Consider the following 26,109-nt stretch of genomic DNA (forward strand, 5'->3'; position numbering starts at 1 on the left):
TAACATGTTATCACGATGCAAACTACAATGGGCCGAGAGCTGCAAGGGTTTATCTACAACGATACAATGTGAATGTGGATCCTCGCACTATCTATGGAGCACTGCGAAGATTTCGTCACGAAGGAGAATTCATGCCAAGAGGTGACGCCGGTAGGCCTAGGGACCCACCCCGTCTAGAAGTTTTAATTTTGGATTTTTTTGATCGATATCCCATGAGCAGTACAAGAGACGCAGCAAACGTGTTTGGTGTCAGTGCCATTTACGTATGGAGACTACTGAAACGTGAAGGAATGCATCTGTATCATTTCACACGTGTCCAAGAACTGCAGCCTCAGGATTATGAACCACGTGTATTATTTTGCCATTGGCTTAGGAGAAACTTCAGACGAAACATACTGTGGACCGACGAGTGTACGTTTACAAGGGTGGGATTGTTTAACTTGCACAATTCACACTCTTGGTCGGAAGTGAATCCCCACTTAGCTCGCTGATCACTTCCAAACTCGCTTCAGCGTCAATGTGTGGGCGGGGTTACTTGGAGACTGTTTGTAGGGTCCAGTGTTTCTTAATCGCCTAAATGGAAGGACGTACCTACAATTCTTACAAGAAGACCTACCGGAATTGCTAGAGGACGTACCAGTCGATCTTCGTAGGGGAATGTACTTTCAATAGGACGGTGCCCCAGCCCATTACGATGGTAATGTACGAAGGTACTTAACGGAACAATTTCAATAGGCCGATAGGCCGCGGTGGGGCTCAAGCAGGTGGATTGAACTGGCCAGCCCGCTCACCAGATTTAGCCCCGCTCTATTTCCATATTTGGGGACGAGCCAAAGATTTGGTGTATGGAGACGACGGTCACACGATCAGAACATCAGAAGAATTACGGGCTCGCATTACTAACGCTTTTGGAATCATGAAAAGGGAAAGAGAGATCTTGTTGCGTGTGAATAGAAACATCCGAAAGCGAGCATTATTGTGTATAGAAAACCAGGGTCGTCATTTTCAACAATTTTTGTAAAATTTTATGTTAATAAAAGTTTTCTTTTGTTCATGCTAGCTTTGAAAATTCCTTTCACTCACATATAGTGATGGGCAGTTCTCGAGAAGTTTCGGAAACAAGAGAATATCGCGGGAAGCTTCTCGAGAAATTTCTCTCGAAAGGAAATTTCCGAGAAAGTACTTTAAATATAATAAAAATTAGATTATTTGTTTTTTGCATGTGTTGATATTAGTAATTTATAGGTATTCGCAGTACATTTTAGTTCTTCTAAAACTTTTAAAGGCAAAATTCTCTTCGTTCTCGAGAATATTCCGGGAAATTTCTTGAAAATGTTCTCCGGAGAACTTTATCGGGTTCATTCAGTACCGTTTAAATGGTAAATAGTTAATAAATAAAACACATTGATTGATTAATCACTTCAGGTTCTTTCTTTCCTAATTCGTGTTTTACTTCAACCGGACTTTTTTCGCAATTTATCATATGCCGTACCAAATCTTGTGATTTTTTTGCATCTATACACTGCATCACAAAATGAACACACGTCTTTGATACATCCATCGTCCGACAAAGTTCTAAAGTACCTACTCAAACAGTTTACCTTTTTAATTTTAATTTATTAACACGTTTGATTTGTCACAACCGTCCACTTTCTTAGCATTGATGACACTGAGAGAAAAAAGCATTTGTACCCTTCCTTATTCAAAAATTACCTAGAGAATAAAAAAAAATCACATGCAAATAAATCAATTATTAGCGTATTATTGGCGATAAGCGTTATGTACAGGGTACAGGAAAGTTTGGCGGCTTTCTTTCGTTTTATAAACCAGGTACCTGAGATAGTTCATGACATGACCATGATTCTCTGCCAAATATTTCAAATCTGTTTTATTGAATTTTTACCGTTCATTTAATCATTGAGTAGATATTAGTAATTTTGTATTAACTCCACAATATTCGATTTTATTACAGTTTGTCAAAACAATTTTCAAGTTCTTTAATATGAAACCTTTTTTGTTTTATTATTGCACAACTAGCTTCTGCCCGCGACTTCGTCTGCGTGATGATAATGATGATTGATAAAAACTATCCTTTCTCGGGGCCCAATCTATCTCCATACTTACCAAATTTTGTCCAAATCGGTCCAGCGGTTTAAGCGTGAAGAGGTAACAGACAGACACAATTTCGCATTTATGTATAATAATATCGGTATGGATTGGCTGTTTTACATGAACGCCAAATGTAGTCGAGAACAATTTCAAGAAATTTCTCGGGAACAAAATTAAATTATCGCTTAGAACGTTCATTTCATTTGGCAGAAACCAACTTATCATGCCAACAGCTGTATATAACATAAATCCAGACTATTTGAGCTTCTAAACAATAATACTCGAAAAAACCAGTATTTTTTCAAAGTAAAATCATGCCAAATGATAATTTGACCAAATAAATTATATGCGAAGTGTGACTTTGCTAAAGGTTCCTTTGGGAAATGAAACTATTGCGATAAGTTTGTTGGGAAGTGAAATTTGGCGAAAGGTATTTGGCCGAAACGAAAGTACACCGCGCTGCACTGCGCCCTCTAGGTTACTTTACTGTAACATTACAAATCTACTGACATTAGACACTGACTTTAGGTATGTGAGTGTGCGTGTATGCAAGATATTGCAATATTTTGCAGTTTTATTCTCTGATTATTTAGATTAGACACTGTTGAGTTTAACATGTTTCGATTTGGGCGTAATATTTTTTTTATTGTTTTCGCCAATATCAACACATCTTATGAAACTGTTTATATTTTGGGAGAAACGGTGAAAATCCACAATTCGTGCACACTGACGCCATCTTTTGGCTGATAATCGGCATCCCATCCCTAGACATCGAGCTTAATTTGCAGTTTTCCCGCCGAACCATTATGACATTTAATACAAACAATTGTTGACATGAGTGACATGACAGATAGTGAGTCTTGTGGTGATTATTTTTAGACGAAATTATTACTTAATATTTTGTTCGGTAAATTAAAACAAAAAAATAATAATTAAATATTCTTAATTTCTATTTGAAGTTAATTGTTTTAAAGTAAATTATCATCTGTTAAAATATCTGCAACTAATAAAGTAGCACCTTATATACTTTAGAGGCCATACCCAGTATGCCGTTTCGCAAAAACGCAGTTTTGCCAGCTACTGGGTTAATTTAACTTAATTTTGTACTTGAAACGCCTGTTCCTAGAGTTTTCTGACACTAATGGGAACAAATCTGGGTTTGATGTAACAAAAACTGACACTTCTTAAATATAAAGACCGGCCAATGATATTATATTAAGATCTTCAAAATAAGGTCTACATCAGCTTTCAGTTCGTTTTACACCACAGATGGCGCGAACATAATTTTTTTGAGCACTGGAAACTATAGTTTTTTGTTCGTAGAGTTGCCCCAAAAAGTTTAAGTAACTATACTGCCCTGCTAAGTCAAAGAGCGCTATCTCAAAAGAATAGTTATTTGTTTTACAAGGGGGCAAATTTGTTTAACCTCTCGTGCTAATATTGATACCGGAGCAAGCGAAAGATTCCAAAATTGAACCACGAGCGTAGCGAGTGGTTCGAAAAATGGAATCTTGAGCAATGCGAGGGTTTCAAAGCACGAGGGTTAAACAAATTTTGCCCCCGAGTGAAACACAAAATTTTTCACCACACCAACCCGAAGCAAATATTAAATGTAAAATATCAAACAAAATCTAACCAAATTAAATCCAAATGAATGTTATTCAATATTTACGAGTATCATCATTTAAAAGTCGATTCTGCCAGCAAACGTAAGAAAACAACTCAAAATTTACATTTGATTACTTTGCCTCACATGTGAATAAAATGCAACCTTGCTATCAGTTTTTGAAGTGCAAAGTAAGCCTTTCCGAGCTGGTGTGGTGAAAAATTCATTGCTACTTTAGTTTCTATTACTGAGAATCCCATTTTCATAATCATTTGTTTTTGAGATAGCGCTATTCGGCTTAGAAGGGCAGTATATTTACGACTTACGTACTTTTTTGTAAAAATGTAGTCACTTGGATTTCATTGATTTGATAGCTGTTGGTCCGAAACGCGATTCGTCCAAATGAATTTAAGATCGCTTTTCGCCCAACACGCTTTTCGTCCAACACGCTTTTAGGCCAACACGCTTTTCGTCCAACACGCTTTTAGGCCAACACGCTTTTCGTCCAACACGCATTACGTCCAACACACTTTACGTCCAACACGCTTTTCGTCCACCACGTTTGGATCTGATTTGTGTCATAGATAATTTTACCCCGAGTGTTCTTAGCCATGTTTCATGAAAATCTGTTCAGCCGTATGAAGATCATCAGCTCTTTTCGTTGATGAGGGGATCTGACTACCTTCCATATGTCCTATTGATTCGAAATTTGGTACCGTGTTACTTCAATGATATTGAAACAACATGGTAAGGTAACCCATGACTTTAAATATGACATGTTAGAGTAAGGTTTAGATTTCGAAGGTGGGTAATTAAATGGGATTAATTAGGCTCCATTTCCACTGCGGCAGAAACAAAATGGACAAATAGCGACTTGGACGAATCGCGATATGGACGAACGGTGTAAATGATACTTGACGAACCACGTAGTTGACGAACTAAGATTTGGACAAATGGCGACTTGGACGAATCGCGATATGGGCGAACGGCGTAAATGATACTTGACGAACCACGTAATGGACAAATCGCTACTTGGACGAATTACAATTTGGACTTACAGCTATCAAATCATTTTGTTTATCATAAATGTAAGTATTCAATTTTGTTGCTAGAGTCTGTGCGGAAAGAGAAGAGTCGTGGCAGAAACGGGAACTAACATTTTAAATTTTATATGGCAATCAAACCTTTGACACCTGTCTTGTAAAAAGTAAACAAACTTCTGTCATTGTATATTTTTATTAACAAAAACCGCAAGTTTTATGTATAAAATATTTTCAAAACACGATAAAACCGTACATAAAACCACAAGGAAAATTATATTTAACATTGTTCGGTTTTGTCAGCGGGAAGAAAACGGCTAAAAGCCGACTATCGACTTACAAAAAGTCGCGGAACGTGTTTCCGCTATTCACGGGTATTGATGTTCTATTTAATATGAAAGAATTACTTACCTATTTAATAAGCCCCCTAAGTAACTTGTTTCCGGTACATAATACTTACCGATTATGTACCGGTTATATATGTATGTACTTATATATTACTTATTCATTCAAAATATATTAATTTTCATAAATATGCAGGTCATTCATGATCTTTAAAATAACTGACAAATAGTCTTGATACTTGCCATTTTATGCATAGGTATTTATATGCAAAAAAAAAATCAGAATTGTGTAAAAGTACCTACGGTATCTCGAATAAAAGACCGCTAAGTAGGTGATATGCAAGAATTCGTAATCTACGTGCCGGATTCAAGCACATCCATTTCAGATGAAGATAGTTCTATTAGTGTCCCTGGTTGGTCTGAAGCTAGCTCAAACATAAGTGACATTGAATATTTTAATTCAGACTTCGATTACAAAGAATAAAACTTTTTCTAATAAAATATTTCTTTATTTGTAAGTTCGTTTACTAGGTTCTGTTAGTTACGAAATTATAATTTCATAGTTAGCAGTGACTTTTCGGCGAAGTAAAATATCGTGTGATGGCAGACCCGGACATATCCCAATAAGGCGTCTACTTATGCACTATTTTTATTTATATTCATATTTATTATTAATAATGCACACATACTTTAGAAGTCAAGTTTACAATGGGTGAAATATATCCGAGATAGTAAAATTACAGTTATATTGCCCAATTTCTACCCGATCTACGCGGTTTTGTATTAAAATAACTGTTGGACAGCACAGATTAGGCAGTACATAAATGAGACTATCTTGTTTGGTACTAAAATTACAGTTGTATTGGGCAGATTCTTAACTAGTTTTAGCAGTTTTGTCAATCGCACTGTCACTTTTTAGTATCTGAGACATAAAAACAAGAGTGTGTTTTAAAAAGAAAACTGGTGCCTCCGCTAAATCAGAGGAATGAGTTGACGAGCCGACACCACCACCAGGCTCCGTTTAGTAAGCCGTGGTAAAAAACCGGAACAAAAGGGATTCAAGTATCATGACCTTTAGTGTCGTACTATAATCACGTGACCAGTGTTGTCAGCATAGCAAAAACCATAAAATAGCACTGGCGCGCCCTCAAATCCCACGACTCTTCTCTTTCTCTCACTCGTAGAAAAAGTATTATGTGCAACGGCTTATAATTATAACTAGATCTTATATACCTAGGATCGGAGGTCGACATGACGGCGGCGACGCTCGATTGAATAAAACAAGGGCACTGCATGTGTTCACCTGGTATCTGAAGAAAAAGAGATTTTCGGGAATATCTCACTTCAGTCTCGAAAGTCAAGCACCTAAACGTATTTTTATTGCCAAGTAATTTCGTTTGTTTTTACGACATTTTTTATGGATATCTTATTAGATTCGTGCGTATTCCATAATAGAATCTCGGCAAAATCGTTTTCCTTTTATGCCTCTATTACTGTTTATTATTTTTGTCTTTTTATCAAGAATAAACGTAATCTACGTTTTATAGTTTTTAATAACTTGATAGTAGTTGATAGTAACTTGTAACTTAGTGACAACATGCGTTTAGTAAAGGAATTACAACAAATGATTATTTATATATTATATATGTATATAAAGGGAGAGCGCTAGAAGCCTAGCGGTAAGAGCGTGCGATTTTCAATCCGGAGGTTGGGGTTTCAGACCCCGGCTCGTATACCAATGAGTACCAGATCGAATAAAAAATAAGCTACCATAATTAGTAATTCCACTCAGACGAAGTCGCGGGCAAAAGTATACAATATATAGGTACGCTTAAGGTGGTGAACCGATTTAGATGAAATTTGGTATAAAGATACTAGAAAAGACATAGGGTAGTTTTTATTAATCATTATCATCATTCCACGCAGACGAAGTTGCGGGCAGAAGCACGTATACAACACATCTGGAATATTTTCATAAGTATACGATATATTCTGTAACACTACTATATTTTAAATAATGTAGACGCAAGAAAGCAGATGAATGTCGGATTTCAGTAAGGCCTTAGATACAGTTACCCCGGCCCGTACCAATGAGTACCAGATTGGATAAAAAATAAGCTACCATAATTAGTAATTCCACCCAGACGAAGTCGCGGGCAAAAGTATACAACTTATGTGGACCGGGATATGGACCGTGATTACCTTTTGTTTTGTTTTGGTAGATATAAGTCTAGTGAAACTAACCGTGAATCATTGCGCCTTCGCCACTATCTCCCGGCATTTTTGCATTCCCAGTATCATGCTTTTTACACAAGAATCGGCGCGCCGCGGCTCTTCGTCAATGGACGCAGTTGCATAGAAAATATAGGAGGCGAATTATTGCGATTCGATTGGATTCGCCTCGGCGAGTCTAGTGGACGCCAGCCTTAAAAGTTGGTAACGGTATCCGGGTCTGAACTATGTTCCCAAAATTATATGCACTTATACATGTATAACAACAAATTATAAATAAATATGGATAAACTGGTTAAGTGTGGGTCATAACCTACCCCAAGACCGCAAATCCGATTCGCGCTTAGCCCCACTTGAACTCTTTCACATTACCTACAAAACTTCAATCGTTGCGCATTGCCTAAAATCATTTTAATGTTAACTGTAGACTACCCCTTTATGTTTGTACATTAGTGCCATTAGTAACGTCGGAAAACAATAAATAGTTGTGCACGGTGAACGTTATGTTTCACGAGCTAGTGTCTCGTTATAACTTTGCTAAAATTATGTACAGAACAATCAACAGAAGAAAGCGAATAACAAAATAAGTAACGGTCTCTGTAATACTTAGGTATGTCTGGGAATGCCTAGATTTCCAACTGATTAATTGGCATTTGGATCAATCATTAGGTACCTAAATGTGCATTGTTCCAAGTACATTGAACGAACGCTATTGGTACGTGTATATAATTTCTTGTGTAAGTGTATTATTAGTTGATTCCGATAAAATCAAATTTTAAATTCTAAAAATGCGGTTTAACCTTTATCTATAAGTACGAGTATAACTATGATGCGTTAAAAAAATTAAAATTACGGCTAGCAGAAAAATTAACTGTTTTGTTACAAAAAAAATATCTGTAATAATGTTATTACTGCGTTATAATAACATCGAACTCGATTTTATAATGGCATTAAAATTTCGAACATCTCTGAAATACAAAGGACATAAACAATTTCAATAGATCTCGCATATTACTTTATATCGAACGTTATATCGTTCATACTAGTACGTCGTAGTATATTCATTTACCGCCTTTTGATGTTCAGTTTGTCCTGACGCAAAAACAAGTTTGCTTTGTTGGTTTGAAACTAACTACCTATCGCACCGCTTTCATGTAAAAATAAGTGTATAATGAGCGAGTAATATTTCGGACACTCTACGTGATATCCGCTTCATGCGGACAGAGCAACGCCGCAATGCCGATCGTAACATGCGGTTCCTGAACACACCATGTATGTAGAACACAGCAGTGTATGTAACTATACATAATTAGGCATTAAAACACTCGTGTGATCCTATTAAGAAACTCACTTCGTTGTCACTCGAAACTCGACACTCACGAATTTCGAGTGACATAAACTACTATTATATAGATTATTTAAATATAATTGATTTAGTTATTTGGAAAAGTATTTGTTAAGCAGGAAAGTTTTTTGTAACTGTCCCGAGCGGCAATGTTTTTGTAATTGTTAAATGACTCAAGGATACGTCTCAAAATCTAAATTGTCTATATTTTATGCCTACTGTTACAGCTAATTCATGATACAATTGTACATAACTTAGGCCCGAGTTCACCAACTACAATATAAACATTGATTACGTAATCGCTCCTTTAAAATTTAACAGTTGGTTAAACAATACACGTTCTTTTTATGTTCACCACCCATTTTTAACAAACGGTTAACCAACCAAACGTTTTTGAATGAATGAGTCGTAAATGAATGAATGGTATAGTATTACTATGTAAAGATGTCAGTGTATCTCCATACATTTGCTTTTTCCCCAGTAACATTGCGAAATGGTAGGGTAACATTATTGTTTGACGAAATATTATTACCTGTTTCGTCAATGCCATGTCCATAGCGGGAACGTCTTTGTTATTTAGCATCCTTTTCAAATGTCTTGTCAATGCCAATGTCACTTTTTCGCTGTTTTTCGTCAAGTGTTGTGGCGGTTTGAATTGAATTTTGAATACAAAATTACCATTATAGTGCTAGATAATAGATAATGGAAGATAAACGCAAGCGTACGTTAAATTTTACAAGTGACGAGAAATCGTTGTTAACCGAACTCGTTTCAAAATATAAAGCTGTAGTAGAAAATAAAAAATCAGATGCGACAACAAACGCCGATAAAGCAAGGGGTTGGAAGCATATATCCCAAGAATTTAATGCTCTTAGCACATACTGCTCCCGCCCTCCCGAAAGTTTAAAGACTTGCTGGGAGAACATTAAACGCCAGACAAAAAAACTATCAGCAAATCGGAAACGGGAAGTATTTAAAACTGGTAAGCAGACCTGATTGTGCAATTTTCTCTGGTTTAAGATGTTTTAGATTGAAATTCGAAATATTTATAATATATTCTATTTAGGTGGTGGCAGACCCCCTCCACCATCTCCTGGTACTGGAGCAGGCCGTATTGTGGAAGAAATATTGGGGCCTGATTTGGAAGGTATTGAAAATCAATATGATAGTGATGCTTTGCTATATGATGATGTAAGTACAGAGAAACTTATACCTATACTCTAATTTACTTGTACATACATTCTCTTATCTCATCAATGCATGTAAAATAACTAATATCGTCTTTCAATGTATTTTCAGTGTAACAAAGATACGGCAAAAATGTGCTCTGACGCTGAGGAGATAGGTACGGATGAAGTTATTAATGCAGTTGTGGAGACCGAGGATGAACCTTCATGTTCACTTACTTTTCCCATCGCTGAGGTAAATTCTGACAATAAGGTATTGCATATATCATATAAAATATAAATGTATAAATATTATAGGACCATCTTACACAAATCAACCTAGTCCCACGGTAAGCACATAGAGGCTTGTGCTGTGGTTACTAGACGACGATAAATATAATAGATATCATATAGATAAATACTTATATACATAGAAACATCCATAACTCGGGAACAAATATTTGTGATGCCCAAACCGGGATTCGAACTCAGGTCTTCCAGCTTAGTAGACAGAGTCACTACCAACTAAGCTAAAGAGGTTGTCGATATATCATATGTTAAATCTATTTATTAATTTATATAATAACCATACAGCTAACCTTGAAATATAATAACCTTTTTAGGGTTCCGTAGTCAACTAGGAACCCTTATAGTTTCGCCATGTCTGTCCGTCCGTCCGTCCGTCCGTCCGTCCGTCCGTCCGTCCGTCCGCGGATAATCTCAGTGACCATTAGCACTAGAAAGCTGAAATTTGGTACTAATATGTATCTCAATCACGCCGACAAAGTGCTAAAATAAAAAGTGGAAAAAAATGTTTTATTAGGGTACCTCCCCTATACGTAAAGTGGGGGGTGTTTTTTTTTTTTTCGTTTCAACTCTAACGTGTGATATATTGTTGGATAGGTATTTAAAAATGAATAGGGGTTTACTACAATTATTTTTTGATAATGTAAATATTTTCGGAAATAATCGCTCCAGAAGTAAAAAAAAAATGTGTCCCCCCCCCTCTAACTTTTGAACCATAACTTTTAAAAATATGAAAAAAATCTCAAGTGTAGAACTTTATAAAAACTTTCTAGGAAAATTATTTTGAACTTGATAGGTTGAATAGTTTTTGAAAAAAATGACAAAACTACGGAACCCTACACTGGGCGTGGCCCGACACGCTCTTGGCCGGTTTTTTATTTAGGTTATACATATAATCATAGCTCGGACAACTCATGGCAAAAACACCAGCATTTTTGCAATGAACAGTCCGAGCTATGCATATGTATAATAATGAAATGTAAAACTAACTCTTGTCTGTGGAACATATGTGGCTACAATGATGAAAAATACATATCCAATTGATTATGTTGCTTTTTGTTATTTGTTTATAGGACAATAATCCGAAATGGGAGGGCTGGACACCAAACTCTTTAAAAAGACCTATTTCCGATGTTTTAAAATCTTCTAAGGACTCCAAAGTCAACAATAGTTGGTTGAAAAGAAGGAGACCCAACCAGCAAAATTTAGGTGACCAGCTTGTACAAGAAAAAATTGATTTGGTAAAAACATTAAAAGAAAATGCACGGGAGGAGTCCAGAAGAAGAATTTTAATTTTAGATGAACAGCTAAAGCAGGAGAAAATTAAAACACAAAAAATATTACAAACAAATGTATAACCATTTTTATATTTGAATTTTTTTTGTTAGCCGGATAAATATTACTTTAATTTAATGTTTCAAAGTTTTTGTCATTTTGTTAATTCTTTAACTCAATAAGTAAAAAATAAATGTGTTTATTTTTGTAACTAGGTATGACTGTAACTAGAAGTTAAATTTAATACTTAACTAGGTAGGTATGTATGTAGGTACCAAAAGTTATGTAAAGTATTCATGTTTTTGTGATATAGTTTGATGGAACTTGTATTTTAAGTGTAATCCTAAGGTTACCTACGAAATATATTGATTTGATTTATTCCTAAATAAGATAAATAAATAAAATAAGACAGGAGCTAAAATACTTAACTGCTTTTATTTTGTAATAGTAATAATAATATAACGTTACTATACAGGCTTCTACAAATAGTGTAAAGTTTTAAAATAATTATTAATTAACCTTCTCCTCACTGGGTTAATGTCTCTTGCATTACCAAGAGACCGCTGCTCTCTTATCCTGCCTTGTTCTATAATAGCATCCCTTGGAGTAGGTAGTTCCAACTCAGGGTCGTCTGGAGGGCATTCTTCTCCTTTGGATTGTAGGATATTGTGAAGAACAGCGGTGGCAACAATTATAGGTAGGCAGTTTTTTAAACGCACATGCATTCCTAGTGCAAGTACTGGAAAACGTCTCTTCCATATCCCAAACAACCTTTCTATTGGATTCCTAGTCATTATCTGCGATTCATTGTATGATGCCTCTTCATTTGTCTGAGTTCTATCAAGAGGCATCATCAAATAGCTGCGATTCATGTAACCGCTATCTGCCACAAGAAGAGAGTCGTTATATGTACCCATCTCGAATATTGCGTTTCTACGGGATGCACTGAAAATGCGCTCATCGTGAGCACTACCTGGCCATCTAGCAACAAGATCAGTGATTATGAGTCTGGCATTGCATACAGCCTGAACATTTATCGACATATATCCCTTTCGATTTCTAAAGGTTTCTGCATGATTACCTCCAGGTGAAATAATTTTAATATGGGTACAGTCCAATGCCCCTATCACTTTGGGAAATTTGGCAATGTTATAGAACTCCATTTGAGTTTCTCTGATATCTTCAGGAGTTTCTGGAAACCGTATGAAGTCCTTACTTAAAGAGGCCAGTGCAGCAGTCACTCGATGGATTACTCTGTTCGCTGTAGGTCTGCTAACACCAGCAAAATCTCCCATAGTTAACTGGTGACTCGCTGTGGCATAGTATCTCAAAGTGAGCAGCAGCTGATTTATAGGTGACAGAGAATTGTTCCTGAAAATAAACAAACATAATTATTTACTTACTAGCTGTGCCCGCAGCTTCGCCTGCGTGGAATTGTGTGTCAGTAAGCACCCCTAATTTAAGTATAATATATCCCTATCTACCCACCTCACCAAGCCCCCCCTTTTCCTCGGCTTCGGGTGACACATTCTAACAAAACTACTGACCCCCTTAGCTGGCCTCAGTCTAAAGGCTATCTAATTTGGTTGATTTCTTGGGAAACGTATGGTACTCTTCTAAAATAAAATTGTCGAATCGTGTTCTGTTATAGTTTCTAAGAGCTACCAGCCAATTTTTTTGTTAATATTTCGATTGTATAGATTTTCGACCCTTACGCGTTTATTATATGTATAGATAGATAGATAGAAGAAGATAGAAGATAGATAGGTAGGTGCTTACAACCACAAAATCATCCCTACATAAATGAAACATTTCATTATTTATGCTAGGAAGTAGGAGTTATACAGGTAGGTACTCACCTAACCTAAAATTATTGAATTGATAAATACCTAGTATAATTAATAATTATGTAGTCGAAAAACTTACCGATCGCTTGGATATTCCAACTTTCTTTCAACTAAAGTAAGCAATTCCAAGGCACTACGCTTACATAGACGAAATCTGGTAGAAAAAGCTCTCTCGTCATATTCTTCGAAATAGTAACTGCGCCGTATTTGGAATACACGAGGTGCGCGTAATATTCGCTCAATATCTTCATAATCGTCGAGCACATTATTTTCGTCAAATATATAATTCAACGCGTCTTCCATTTTTTATTGTAAATTGTTTTTAAATAAACCTAAATAAATGTCGCGGGCACCGCTTTATGTCACACTAACCTATGTTTAAACTATGTCTGTTACTTCGTTTAAGTAAAACAGTCGATTACAGCACATAAACTACGGTTAGTGCGTGGTGGACAGTAAAATATTGTTAATCAGTCGTTAATTGTTTAAACAACCGATTAAAATTTAAACATCTGTTGGTGAACTCGACCCTTAGGCTTTGATTGCCAACGAGGCTGGACGCAGAGACGGTATTTTTGGCAGAAGGAAACAGATTACCATTTGTTTATAACGACGTATTTTGGTACGGCTGGCTACAACGAGCTTTGTATGGTCTCTTATTTATTGACAATTGAGAAAAAAGGTGTAAGTATTCATCAAACATCTCAATCACGGGTGGCATTCTACGGGCACGTCAATTACTAAGGTTTACAAAAAAAATCATAATTGTACCGGTGTGAAGAAAAAAACAGCTTTACCTGGTGGTAAAGCTGTTCTTATCTAAGTTTTTTCGAACATGAACTAAGTAAGTAAATACATCTACTTCATCTTTTAAAAAAATAAAATAAGTTGGGGCGACTATTCATAAATTTGTTTTTTTTTCTGATGATGGTTACCACAGTAGCATAGCACATTAGGTAGGCGGACAGACAGTAGTGTACTTCGAGAGTATTGGTTATTGCGAGAGCAAAAATAGGACATTAATTGCTACATTTCACTCATGTACCTATAGGTATTTATATATTATATTATACCATAAGTCGCCTATTTCGCCCACTTTAGGCCAACTCCCTAATGTGGTCGCGTTCTCAAATTGCGAGATCCCGTGTTTGGTCGCAGTTAGCCGCTTGGCCTTATGCCAGTCCCACTCTACGTTTCCTTACATTCCTGCGGCATCCATAAATCAACAGCTCGTTTCAACTATTAATACCCAGACAGCCGATTTAAAGGCAGTGAAGCTATTCGTTTGCCCCAACTTCAAACTAAGTTAAATTTAATTTGTACATATTTAATCGTACACCGTACATATGCGTACTTAGGTACGAGTATATATAATATTACATCTAATCGAGTGTACACCATAGCAAAATGTATGATTTATGACTATTAAGGATTGTATCGATAAGTAAGTTGAGAATAAATGCTTACATGTAGGTGTGCCACTTCAATGAATATTTAAGTTTAACTAGGTACATAGATATAAACTAATCACAGCATGAAAATAGGGGAAAATAGATCATTTTCTAACTACAAGCAAGTCACTAATAATTTAACAAGCAATATTGAGCTTCAAGTCAGTAATGTGTTACACTGTGTATTCACCAAACTAGTTATTGTAAATCACAACAGGATATGCTGATTCAAGTACAACAAATTATTCATGAATCTGCTGAGAAACTAGCGCAACCTGCGCGGTCGACAATTCCCGACCCACAGGGTCGTGTTGTATTAGTCCCCCGATTTTATATTATATTATTTTAAGTTTTATTACAAATTTACTTGTATAATTACTCGAGCAGCAGCATAAGTTAAATTCTAGGTACATACATTGCGTACCTAGTACGCATTGGGAACACCTATGCATGCAGACAAGACAACGTATAAACGCGCTAGGTATTATAGCCTGAGGGGCTACCGCGAAAACCGAAATTTGGAAATTGCGGGGATCTTTCTCTTTTACTCCAATGAAGACGTAATGAAAGTGACAGAGAAAAATGCCCGCAATTTGCGAACTTCGATTTTCGCGGTTATAGCCCTGCGCCTGCTCTGGTGTCTAATAGCGCGTTTATAAGTACCTATACCACCTAAGAGCCTCGACGTGTTGGCATTCATCTCTTAATGGCTAATTGGCCAGAATTGTGAAAATCAGTTCCGAGTTCGTCCTCAACCTTTCAAAAGTCCATAAGTCTAAATGACATGATAACTAGTTTGTTTAGGCGCGTAGGTGTAGGTAATAACGACCCGAAGTTTGTCGACGTAGAATTACTAAACCCGAACTACCGAGCTAAGTACCATCTACCAAAGCAGTTTAGGAGTCGTTAAAGTATACTTGATTAGTGATTAATATCGACGATTATACATTATTTCGTTATATGAATATAAAACGAGAATAGGCAGGTATTTTAATCTAGAACTGAGAATCTTTTACAAAGTATATACTACAATGTATTTAACTTTTTATAAGCTGTTTTTAAGCTCATTAGAATGTCATCCTAATATAATCAGTAATAACCTTTTGAAACTCTTTTCTACTTGAGGTAGTCAGGAAACTTTCTAGTCCAAGCACTGAAAGTTGTTTTTATATGGGAGGCATCTTTTTGCCAAATAGTCAAATTCACCAAATTTAAAACACCTCAGAACTCTCTGAATAATTTGTTAACCCGTGCGAAGCTGGAGCGGGTCGCTAGTTATTTAATAAGGCATATCGTGATATGCCTCGAACTACATGATCTGGCGAATTTTACGATCGGCCACTGACACTCTGACACATACAACTTAATCTTGTTTTAAACTTATAGTGATAAATTAATATTTCATAACTACCAAAAGCATGTAAAATACTTACTTATTTCTTACTTTTGACTTTACTTACTAGTATAACCAAAGAGTTATCAATACTTAGTTGAAGAGGTGTAAAGGCGAGGTGGATTGAGAAAAATCTTGTATATTCCCAAAATCTACCCTTGTATAGTTCGTACTTCGTATCGAGTATAATATTTTATGCGAAAGTCTAATGGCGGAATCTCATCAGCAACACTAGGTTTTCCTATCCGTCCAAAGAATATTATTTTCGTTTCAAATGAGAGGCTATTTCATTGAACGTTTTTGTGCCCTCGGGAGCGTTCGTTCCGTCTCTTAATTAAAACCGAGCAGCTCTCTCCTACTTTTTCTAAATTGACTCTTTAAAACTTGTAATTACGAAATCATTTTTCTTCGATATAACTTTTCTAAACTTTTTTGGTCAACTTCAAAAATAATGATGTCAGGAATATATATATACACCGTGTTTTTTTTGATTTCCGTTAATTTCAAGGGTGCATTCCTGAGCTTAAATCAAGTAACTTTCTCAAAGACACCGATGTTCTAATTAAGTCCATTTCGGAGATAATCCATAATTTATTTTTTTCCTATAAGGCCTCTACAAGCGTGTACACTTGCCTTAGGGCCGGCTTACATATTGATTAGTGTTTAGAATGAGTTCATACATTTGCTACTAAACTTAAGTACAATCTCGGTCGATTGATGTACGAAATGACATTGATATGTCACAGATTTCAATTGTTTGGTTGAGTTAAATGTAATGCCCGTGTTACAACAACGCTATATGCTACATTTAATTACTTTTTAAACAAAAAAAAAAACAAAAAAGAAAACAAAAAAAATTTTTTTTTTTTTTTAAATTAACTATGCCATTTAGTTCTTATAAACGTACTTAACTATACCCCGAAGTTAACGGAATTCAATAAAAACACGGTGTATATGTATAGAGCCATTCCAGATATATCCAGGCCGATTTCGACCACGGCGACTGTTTCAACTCCGTTATTATGGCGCCCGTGCGCTCTTCTGTTACTCACGTAACCTGTCTTGTTCGCTCACCAAAAACATTTTCATATAAAATGTTGCTAATATGTGACCATATGGCTTGCACTGACAAAAAGTTATCAGATCTCATGTAGAGCCAAGCTTCTAACTCTACACGCCTTTTATCGAACGAGCGAGCGAAGCGAACGAAGTTCTTACATTCGACTTGGGACACGCGGCTGGCTAGGGGCACGTCCCGGCATTTCGATGTTTTTAAGCTGAACTATCAGAGGATAGTTTGATACTCAAGAACTTAAGTAAATTTGTTCTAATTAAAATGAAATTGGGTAAACTTGTAGTTGAGGGCATTATATTTTAGTCATTAAATTATGAGCAGGCTCGATCAAGGGGTTATTGACTTAGAAGAGCTTAGAAGGCTAAAAAGCTATTTGTGAGGGGTCTTGCTATTCTGGTCATCTTTTTGCAAGAAAGTATGGTCGAGTTTGGTATCAAATGAAAGTGCAAGCCGCACTTTTATAATATCGTTTTTAAATTTACAGTTTTGAAATAATTTGCAAGATAAAAATAAACATAATATAGGTATTTGACATTTGACAGGAAATATTTCGGCTTGAAATGAAATGAAATGAAATGAAAATTCTTTATTTGCATAAAATATGGTATAACAAGGTGTTATTGGAAAAATATTCCCGTACAGAAACATATTTTGCTGGTTAAGCATGCAAATATTATCTTAAAGCTATTAGTCTTCATCTATTTGGTAGGTACATTGTTAACTTAAAACTAATATTTCTACTTAATACTAGGTACCTATTACATATCGAACAACTCACTTACAGAGTAAAACACCTGTTTTTTGAGCCAACGATATAGTTGTGCTTTAAATGAGATACAGTATCAGTTAAGGGCTCCACAGACCTTGTAATATATCCACGCAATTTTTAATCCATTGCCGCCTATAGTGGAACATAAAATAGTAGAAATTAAATAAAATGGAACTCTAATTTTTCCATACTATAGTCGGTCAAACAAGTTTGTCAGTAGAAAAAGGCGCGATATTCAAATTTTCTATGGGACGATAACCCTTCGCGCCTACATTTTTTAGCCGCTTTTTCTACTGACGGAAATGGCTTGACAGACTATAAATTGTTGCCATGTGTAAGCATTTTACGCCTAAAATGTGACAGTGTGTGACGTAGAAAGTGGCGCCCTCATTTATTAACCGACTTCCAAATCTCAAAAGGAGGAGAATAGATTGTGTTTTTTTTTAAATTTTGTTACTCCATATCTCCGTCATTACTGGACCGATATTGAAAATTATTTTTTTGATTGTATGTATATGCATACAGATTGGTCCCGTTTTTGTCAAAACCCAATTCTGATGATGGGATCCATGAGGAATCGAGGGAACTCCTCAAATCGTAAAGGCACACATACAGTGATTTATGTGTTTTATCAACAAATCAAGCATATACATTCAAAAACGTGACATTTAATGAAGTGGAACTGCTGATGATGATCAGAACGGAACTCTTCAATGAAGCATAGTTCACGTTTGGCGATTTGTCCTCTTCGTTATGTTTGTTAAGCAAGTTAAGTTTTTAAGCCACATTTTTGGCAAGCCTGAGTTCTGATGATGGGATCCACGAGGAATCGAGGGAACTCCTCAAATCTTAAAGGCATGCCTATAGAAGTTTTTGTATTTTCATCAAAAAATCAAGCATTTTCATTAAAAACTGTCGCATTTGATGAAGTGGAACTGCTGATGATGATCAGAACGGAACTCTTCAACGGCGCATAGTTCACGTTTGGCAATTTGTCCTCTTAGTTATCTTTGTTAAGCAAGATAAGTTTTTAAGCCACATTTTTGTCAAGCTCGAGGTCTGATGATGGTATCCATGAGGAATCGAGGGAACTCCTCAAATCTTAAAGGCATGCGTTTATATATTTGTATATTTTCATCAGAAAATCAAGAATTTACATGAAAAACTGTCCCATTTGATGAAGTGGAACTGCTGATGATGATCAGAACAGAACTCTTCAATGACTACACGTTTGGCGATTTCGAATTTCGATTTAGACGGAGCTGGCTCTGGAGCCAGACCTGACCCGGATCCGGGCTCTTATCTGGACCTGAACCCGGACCTGGACCCGGACTTGGACCTGGTCCTGGACCCGGACTCGGACCTTGACCCGGAAAACCACTGATACCTAAGCTAAATAAACCACTATGATTACTTACCATAAAATGTAGACCAGGTATAAAGTATAATGATGCCAAACTTACTAGCCCCTCGGTTAGGTTAAGTTTGAACTGCGATCCTCACAGAACCGAAAAAATGTGGGTTAGGTTAGGTTAGAACTGCGAGCCTTACAGAAACGAAATGCTAATAGAAAAGTGGTTTTGGTTAGGTTCGAACTGCAATCCTCACAGAACCGAACTGCTATCAGAGAAGTGGGTTCGTGGGGCTAAAACTGCGACTCTTACAGAAACGAAATGATACCTACTAGAAAAGTGGGTGGTTTTACCTCCTTTTCTACATAGTGCACCATCTATGTACAATAGTCTTTCGCCGGCCCCCCATAGAAGTCGGTTTTTTTTGAAAATTATTTTCTACTATTTTATGTCGAACTATACGAGTAAGTACCTAGGTGCAACAAATTCAATCGCTCTATATAATTTTTGGCTCACCGCGAGTTCTCAGTTCGGGGCGAACTACTAGTATTTAGGAGAATTAATTTCTCATCCAATTACTTTACACTATTACCTTTAATTGGCAACGCCATACTTATACTTCAGTTGCAGCAAGTAACCATTTTTCAAATAACGTACAAAAGAGCTGTTCATGGTTCCGAAGCCTAACATAGCAAACATAGCAAAAAAAGTGTCATGATTGAAAGAATATTTCTTTTGTTTCGTCATAGTGGATGTTCGACGACTGCTCTAAGCTTATAAACGCTATCTATCATTGTCGAGAGATCGTAAGGGGGCATGTTTTATTTATTGGCCCCATTAAGGCTGCCATCGAAATGTACGGCCCCACAATAGATCAGCATTCGGTGAGAATCGGCGATTTAACTTGATTTTATGAAACTCGTTGCCGTACATTACATGGTGTTATGAAAAATAATTATTAATAATATAATTTGATCCTACGAAGCGTTTGGTAGGTAATCTGTGCTTTGTTTTTGTTAATTATTTGGTTTATATTAATGTGGATCGAATTATTCAATGTTTATTTATATATAAAAGGTCACCGTGGTCAAGACCGTCTATAAGGCAAATCCGTCAACACGTTATAACTTTTGAATTTGAAGGCGTATGACGCTTTGGAGTCCAGTCGATTATGCAGTTGTTCGCGCTAGTTCCCTCATTCTAAAACAGATGGCGCTGTATCAAGCTACTTCAGAGCAATCCGCCTAAACCTAAAAGTCATTTCGTTTTTTGAACTCGAAGTCATATATTGCGACAGCCGTTCGAAAAAACTAGTTAAAAATAGTTTTTGAAAAGATTGTGCATCAGAAAGTAACTACGTAAGTAGCATAAGAACCAGCTATCTTTAGTCTGTGTTTAAAATATCAGAAATTGGCTTAGTTTTGTAATTATACGTGTCGATTTAAAACACTCCCTTCGGTCGTGTTTTAATTTATCGCCACTCGTTTCCAATTTCCTCTTTTCCTCTATTGTCACTTATGGCACGAGTTTAAAGAAAACTATTCGAAGCCCGCGTATTCACTTAGGACTGCAGTAAAGTATCGAGAATTTACTACGGCTACTCGTGGTAGTGCATAAGTTGTTCCCACCTGTATTTTTTTCTTGCCTACATATTTAAGCTACGTGCTACATGCATGCCTAGGCAGCTTCATGCTTATTTTCGGTGGAATGTATTTTGAAAATACAAACCGGCCAGTTTCGGGTTTTGTTTTTGGCTAGTTTAAGCAGTGTTTGTTTTAATATCTTCAAAACAGTGTTATAAATATATCAATACGAAATTATTGTTATAGTGGTAAAATATTATTTTGGTACACTTAACTAATCCTCACACTGACAGATAAGTAAAAATCAGGTTAATTAAACGATGCTTACTTACCTGAGGACAAAAGAAGCGATCAGTCAGCCCCATCTCACCACCCAATAAAAGAACTGCGAATCGGCAGCTTTTAATTAAACCTTCCGACCTTCACTCCTGTCCCTGTGGGCGCTGACAATGGATCGTACGCCGATTGTAAGCCCGGACTAATGATTGATCACCTCATATTACCTACACGCAAAGTTAACACCGATAAAAAGCTTTATTGAGCCGTGAAAAGTCACATAGAGGATCCCGAGCCCCATCCAGTTAATGCGTAATTGCACAGTCTAAAAAGTAACAGTGGTCCGACGGCCTTTGACGTGTAAGTACCGAGCTACTAACAATACGATGACAGCGATGTATGCAGCTCGGGTGCGCGGGACCCCCCGTTCCCGTCTCCCCTCGACGAACGACTGTATAGACTGTGGTAGTAATTGTATCACCACGCCTAAAAACCTTTAACCTTATTATGATGGACCCGCACTAAGTGACATGATCATGTTTCGGGAGCTGTAGTAGTAGACTCAGTCATCTTGCACTTTTGCCTCAAGTGAGACCGCAAGGCGCGATTGTTCATTGGGTCAGGCTCCAAATCTAAATATATAAAATACGATTAATATACTTTATGCACGTAAGAAAAATCGGTCACTAGTCGCTTTCTGACCGTTTGTTGGACAGGTGCCAATATAGCAAGTATGTTAATTATAAACTTTCCATCCGGGCCTTTACGTGCGTAGGTAGAATGATGATTTTCGTGATAAAAAACTATCCAACGTCCTTCGGGCCTAAGACTTACAATATAATTATCACCATACCAAATTTTATCTACTTCGGTTCAGCGGTTTAAGCGTAAAGAGCTCACGAAATGAGGGTTGCCAGGATATCTAAATTGATGAAAATCATACTTTGTTGGTAATAAATTTCATCCTTTATGCTTAAACGACGTCGTCGTCAATGTCATGAAACGCTGTTTAATTTAATTCCTAAATTGTCATTATTATAGCCAAAGGTTACCTACTTACCTAATTACTACTTCTTAGGTACCTACTTACCTAAGTATATATACATTTTTTTAGACCCAGTAGTTAAATGAGATAAAGGGGGGAAAGGTCATTATTTTCTATTTTCTTAATTAACATCTATTTTTTCCAAAATTGACATTATTATAGCTAAATCTTACCTACTAACCTAAGCTTAAGTACTCCTTATCCATTTCATTCGTACCTACGTACATTTGTTGTAGCAATTGTATTAAATTTTAATTGAAACAGTCACGGTTGATTGTGTTCAGTGGTTTATCACAAATATCGCTATTATGTCGTTTATAAAGTACAATCCGCTCATTACGCGACGTAGATAAATTCGTAACTAATTTGCGGTGCCGCTCACTGACACTGATTAATGCGGAACGGCTCTGCGCGAGACGTTTCTAATGTATTTATTGTATGAAGCCAGACCCTCCGTGTAGGCATTACTTAACATGTATGAATACCACGTTCCACGTACGAACGTTCTCTACTTTAAAATGTTTTTGTATTCATACACGTATTTATATGGTTTTAAAATGAAACCGTTTCCAACCTAATCATTATACTATTCGTAACCAAACGCTTATTATCTTCATTATAATCGCATTTATGACAGGCATTGTCACTAGATGTCGTACATAAGTAAATATCTAGCTTACTGAAATCAATTTGTGCGCTCTATCTAATATTATGATTTTTTAACTTTTCCTTGTGTGTTTCAGAGTGATTATTTATAGATGAGATGGGAAAATGAATATATATGAAATAAATTGATATCCAACTTCGAATATTATTTACCTACTAGTTACATTTTAGTAACTTTATTTAAATCCAAGTCATCTCTGCAGTCTCTGCTACCGGATTTTAGACAAAGGCCGATTGAATATTAAATGAGACTCGACTGTAAGATATTCAAAGTACCCTTGGATAAGCCCTCAGTTGATTTAAGGAAGCTCGGGAAAAAGTAGGTAGCAGGTAGGTACTAAAGACGGGCGGCACTCCGATATAAAATGTGCACGAGTACCTGCCTGCTAAAACAAACACTCACAGCTGTAATTCTTTGTCCTATTTGACAAAAGTTTATTTATTTAGCTAAAATGAAAATGGTAATAATTAAGTTAAAAATATATATTTAATTACTAAGGTACAAAGTGGCCTTTCAACTCATAGAACTAAAACACAAAGCAGAAATTCGGGATTATAATAATGATACCTTCCAAGTATAATGAGGCAAGTGCAAAATCGGGATTTTGCACGAGAGCGGTTAAAAATAATCAACGTTATTCACATTCTATACCTAAATGCCATTTGACTAAACTATTAGTTTGAAAACGCGCGTAACTTCAGCCTTCCAGCCTCTCAAAACTTATTTATCTCTGAAAATTGCAGCACAGCGCGTTCCCGACAACCACAATGGAAGCTAAACGAGAGCATAACACTCAGAGAAAATATTTTTTCCCCTTACAAGTCTTACAACCTTTTTACCGGCCGCTGTTACTGCCATCCCATTGTTAAAAATCTCTTGTTATCTTCTGGGTTATTTTATTTTTATTGTGGGGTTTCTGCATACGGTCTGGCCGTAGCATATTTATCTCCTTAATTATTGAAGATACGCTACTTGATGAACTTTCGAAAACTTACTTAAGTACGATTATCTTGCTTCCAAGTCTGGCCAAGTTCTTGTTATTTGTACTCCGCAGGTGAACTATTTTACTCTATTTATTATTACTGTGACACCAGTATCAGGTTTTGCATTAAACATTTTATTTTCACTTTGGATACTTAAAACGATTGCATAATTTCAAGGCTTTTTATTGACGGCTTTATATTTTTATGACGTATGAATGTCCTTAATAGGCGTATCTGCTTACGCTAAGGGAACTGCTGGTCAATTATTGACGTTTCATCATTGAGATAACGGCCATCAATGGAACTATGACAGCTTGATAGATGTACTGGCTAATTAATTCGGCTGGTTTCGGCGGCTGAACTATGAACGACAGTGGCAGGCCCTTACGTCCTTCGGTGTCTTTCAGGTATCGGTCACAGGATTATTCGGTCCATGGGAGCTCAGATACAACCTTTGTATTAATAAACTGCGCATTTCGAAAAGTTATGTTTACTACCTACCTATATTAGTACCTATATTTATTGACCTACATATAAATAATACAATAATTTTTCCACGTATAGTATACGACACTAATACCCCGCCCTCCCTTCAAGCTATAAGTTCGCCTTTGTACATTGTACTATATATTTTTCACCTCAGCAGCTCGAACAAGCGTACTTTGCTTCTTAAAAACAGTGAGCAAAATGTTTAAGATTAAATAATGTTTAAGATTTGATAAAAACTGATAAAAACACAATATATTAGGTATTTTATTGTACAATTAAAATAATGAACTCAAAAAATACACAGATTATCAAGCAAAATTAATTATTCTACTTTTAAGACTTTCTACTATAGTTGACAAATAGTACGTATCCGCAATTCGGACCGATCTTACGAAGATTTTTTTATAAAAAAAAAGTTGCCAATTGAAGTGTCAGTTGATGTTCGTTATTTCCATATAATTTTACTGAAATTTATTATTACGTTTTGTTTTTGTGTTCGATTGCGGTAATTAAACTCAATTGTTTGTATATCTTAAGAAAACATGAGTACATAGGTATTAAGTGACGAAGAAGGATTACATTTTTCAAGTTGTCTAATAGGTATGTTCTCACTGCTCAGGTGAAAATTTTTGTGTACTACACGAGATCAAAGTTATTTACATCTCGTGCGCTATTGAGTCCCTTACTACGCTCAAGATTCTAAATTAGATTATAGAATCTTTCGCTTGCAAGGGACTCAAGATAAGCACTCGAAGAAATATCAAACTTTGATCTCTATTGTTGTTCCATTAACTATTGTTTCTGTTTTTTTTTTGTATTTGTAATTTCTATTGTGTACAATAAAGTGATTACATACATTACATAGGTAAGTACCCCAAAAAACATAGGTAAACCCCTTTCGTTGAATGATGTGGAGTAGCTGTCACGCAAGTTATGTATGTAAGTACTTAATTAAGTTATGCTTCCGAGGTGTACTTACAGCTCACAGAACCACTCTAGTTTATTTAGTCATGGAAATTATAAAATTGAAGTTATAAAAATACGGTAATAACCTATTGCGTCAATTATTTTCTAATTTAAGCCCAACCAAAAGAGACTTGAAGGAACTGTCTAAATCTACCGTATACACCGATAGTCCAGAAAAAGAAATAATTAGAATACAAACACAAGACAGGGAAAAAAATGCTGCCAAAAAAAACTAATTTTAGGAATCTTGAAAAAATCTGGGTAATCTAATATACTTTACACCGTCTCCCGTGCCTTCTGCCCGCCGGCGTGGCGCCGCTCGCCGCCGGGTCGTGATGTTCTCTTTGCTTATGTTTGGGCAGTAATTTATAATTTGTTATTTGAAACAGTTTTGACTTTCCTGACAAAATGTATGGGGCTTGCTATTGACCATCCGTTTTATGACGATTACAAATAACGACATTTTTTTAAATTAAAATTGCCGACATACAAATTATTGTAAAAGTCATCATAACTTACAGAAACAGCCGCATGCTAATGCATGCATGATTAATGCATGATTTTATTTTATAGAACCTACAAACATTATCATGATATTAATGTGTTGTGATAAATCTAGTAGCAAAGGCTACCGACAGGCTAGCACAGTGATATACATGGTTTCGCGGCGCGCCATCGCCAACGCAGCGACTTGCCAGCTCTTACTCGGCTGCTCAGCGAACCGTAAATTATTATCCTAGCATACGGCGACTTCTCCAGCCTCGCAGACAGATGCATAGCGGCCATATCT

The 26,109-nt window shown here is 36.3% G+C and overlaps 1 protein-coding gene and 2 long non-coding RNA genes across 3 annotated transcripts in view; 1 reads left to right on the forward strand and 2 right to left on the reverse strand.

Moving 5' to 3' along the window:
- LOC134804947 (uncharacterized) overlaps positions 1-26,109 on the reverse strand; it is a 229,868-nt gene that overhangs the window by 116,979 nt on the left and 86,780 nt on the right. The window lies entirely within an intron of this gene.
- LOC134804924 (uncharacterized) overlaps positions 1-26,109 on the forward strand; it is a 421,906-nt gene that overhangs the window by 65,651 nt on the left and 330,146 nt on the right. The window lies entirely within an intron of this gene.
- Positions 11,903-13,606, reverse strand: LOC134805097 (putative nuclease HARBI1). Its single transcript, XM_063778395.1, has 2 exons — positions 13,350-13,606; positions 11,903-12,794 (listed from the first exon to the last, which is right to left on the reverse strand). The coding sequence occupies exons 1-2, from the start codon at positions 13,571-13,573 to the stop codon at positions 11,903-11,905; spliced, it is 1,116 nt and encodes a 371-aa protein (XP_063634465.1). The 5' UTR covers positions 13,574-13,606.

The sequence above is a fragment of the Cydia splendana genome, chromosome Z, assembly GCF_910591565.1.
Source record: "Cydia splendana chromosome Z, ilCydSple1.2, whole genome shotgun sequence".
NCBI classification, from domain to species: domain Eukaryota; kingdom Metazoa; phylum Arthropoda; class Insecta; order Lepidoptera; family Tortricidae; genus Cydia; species Cydia splendana.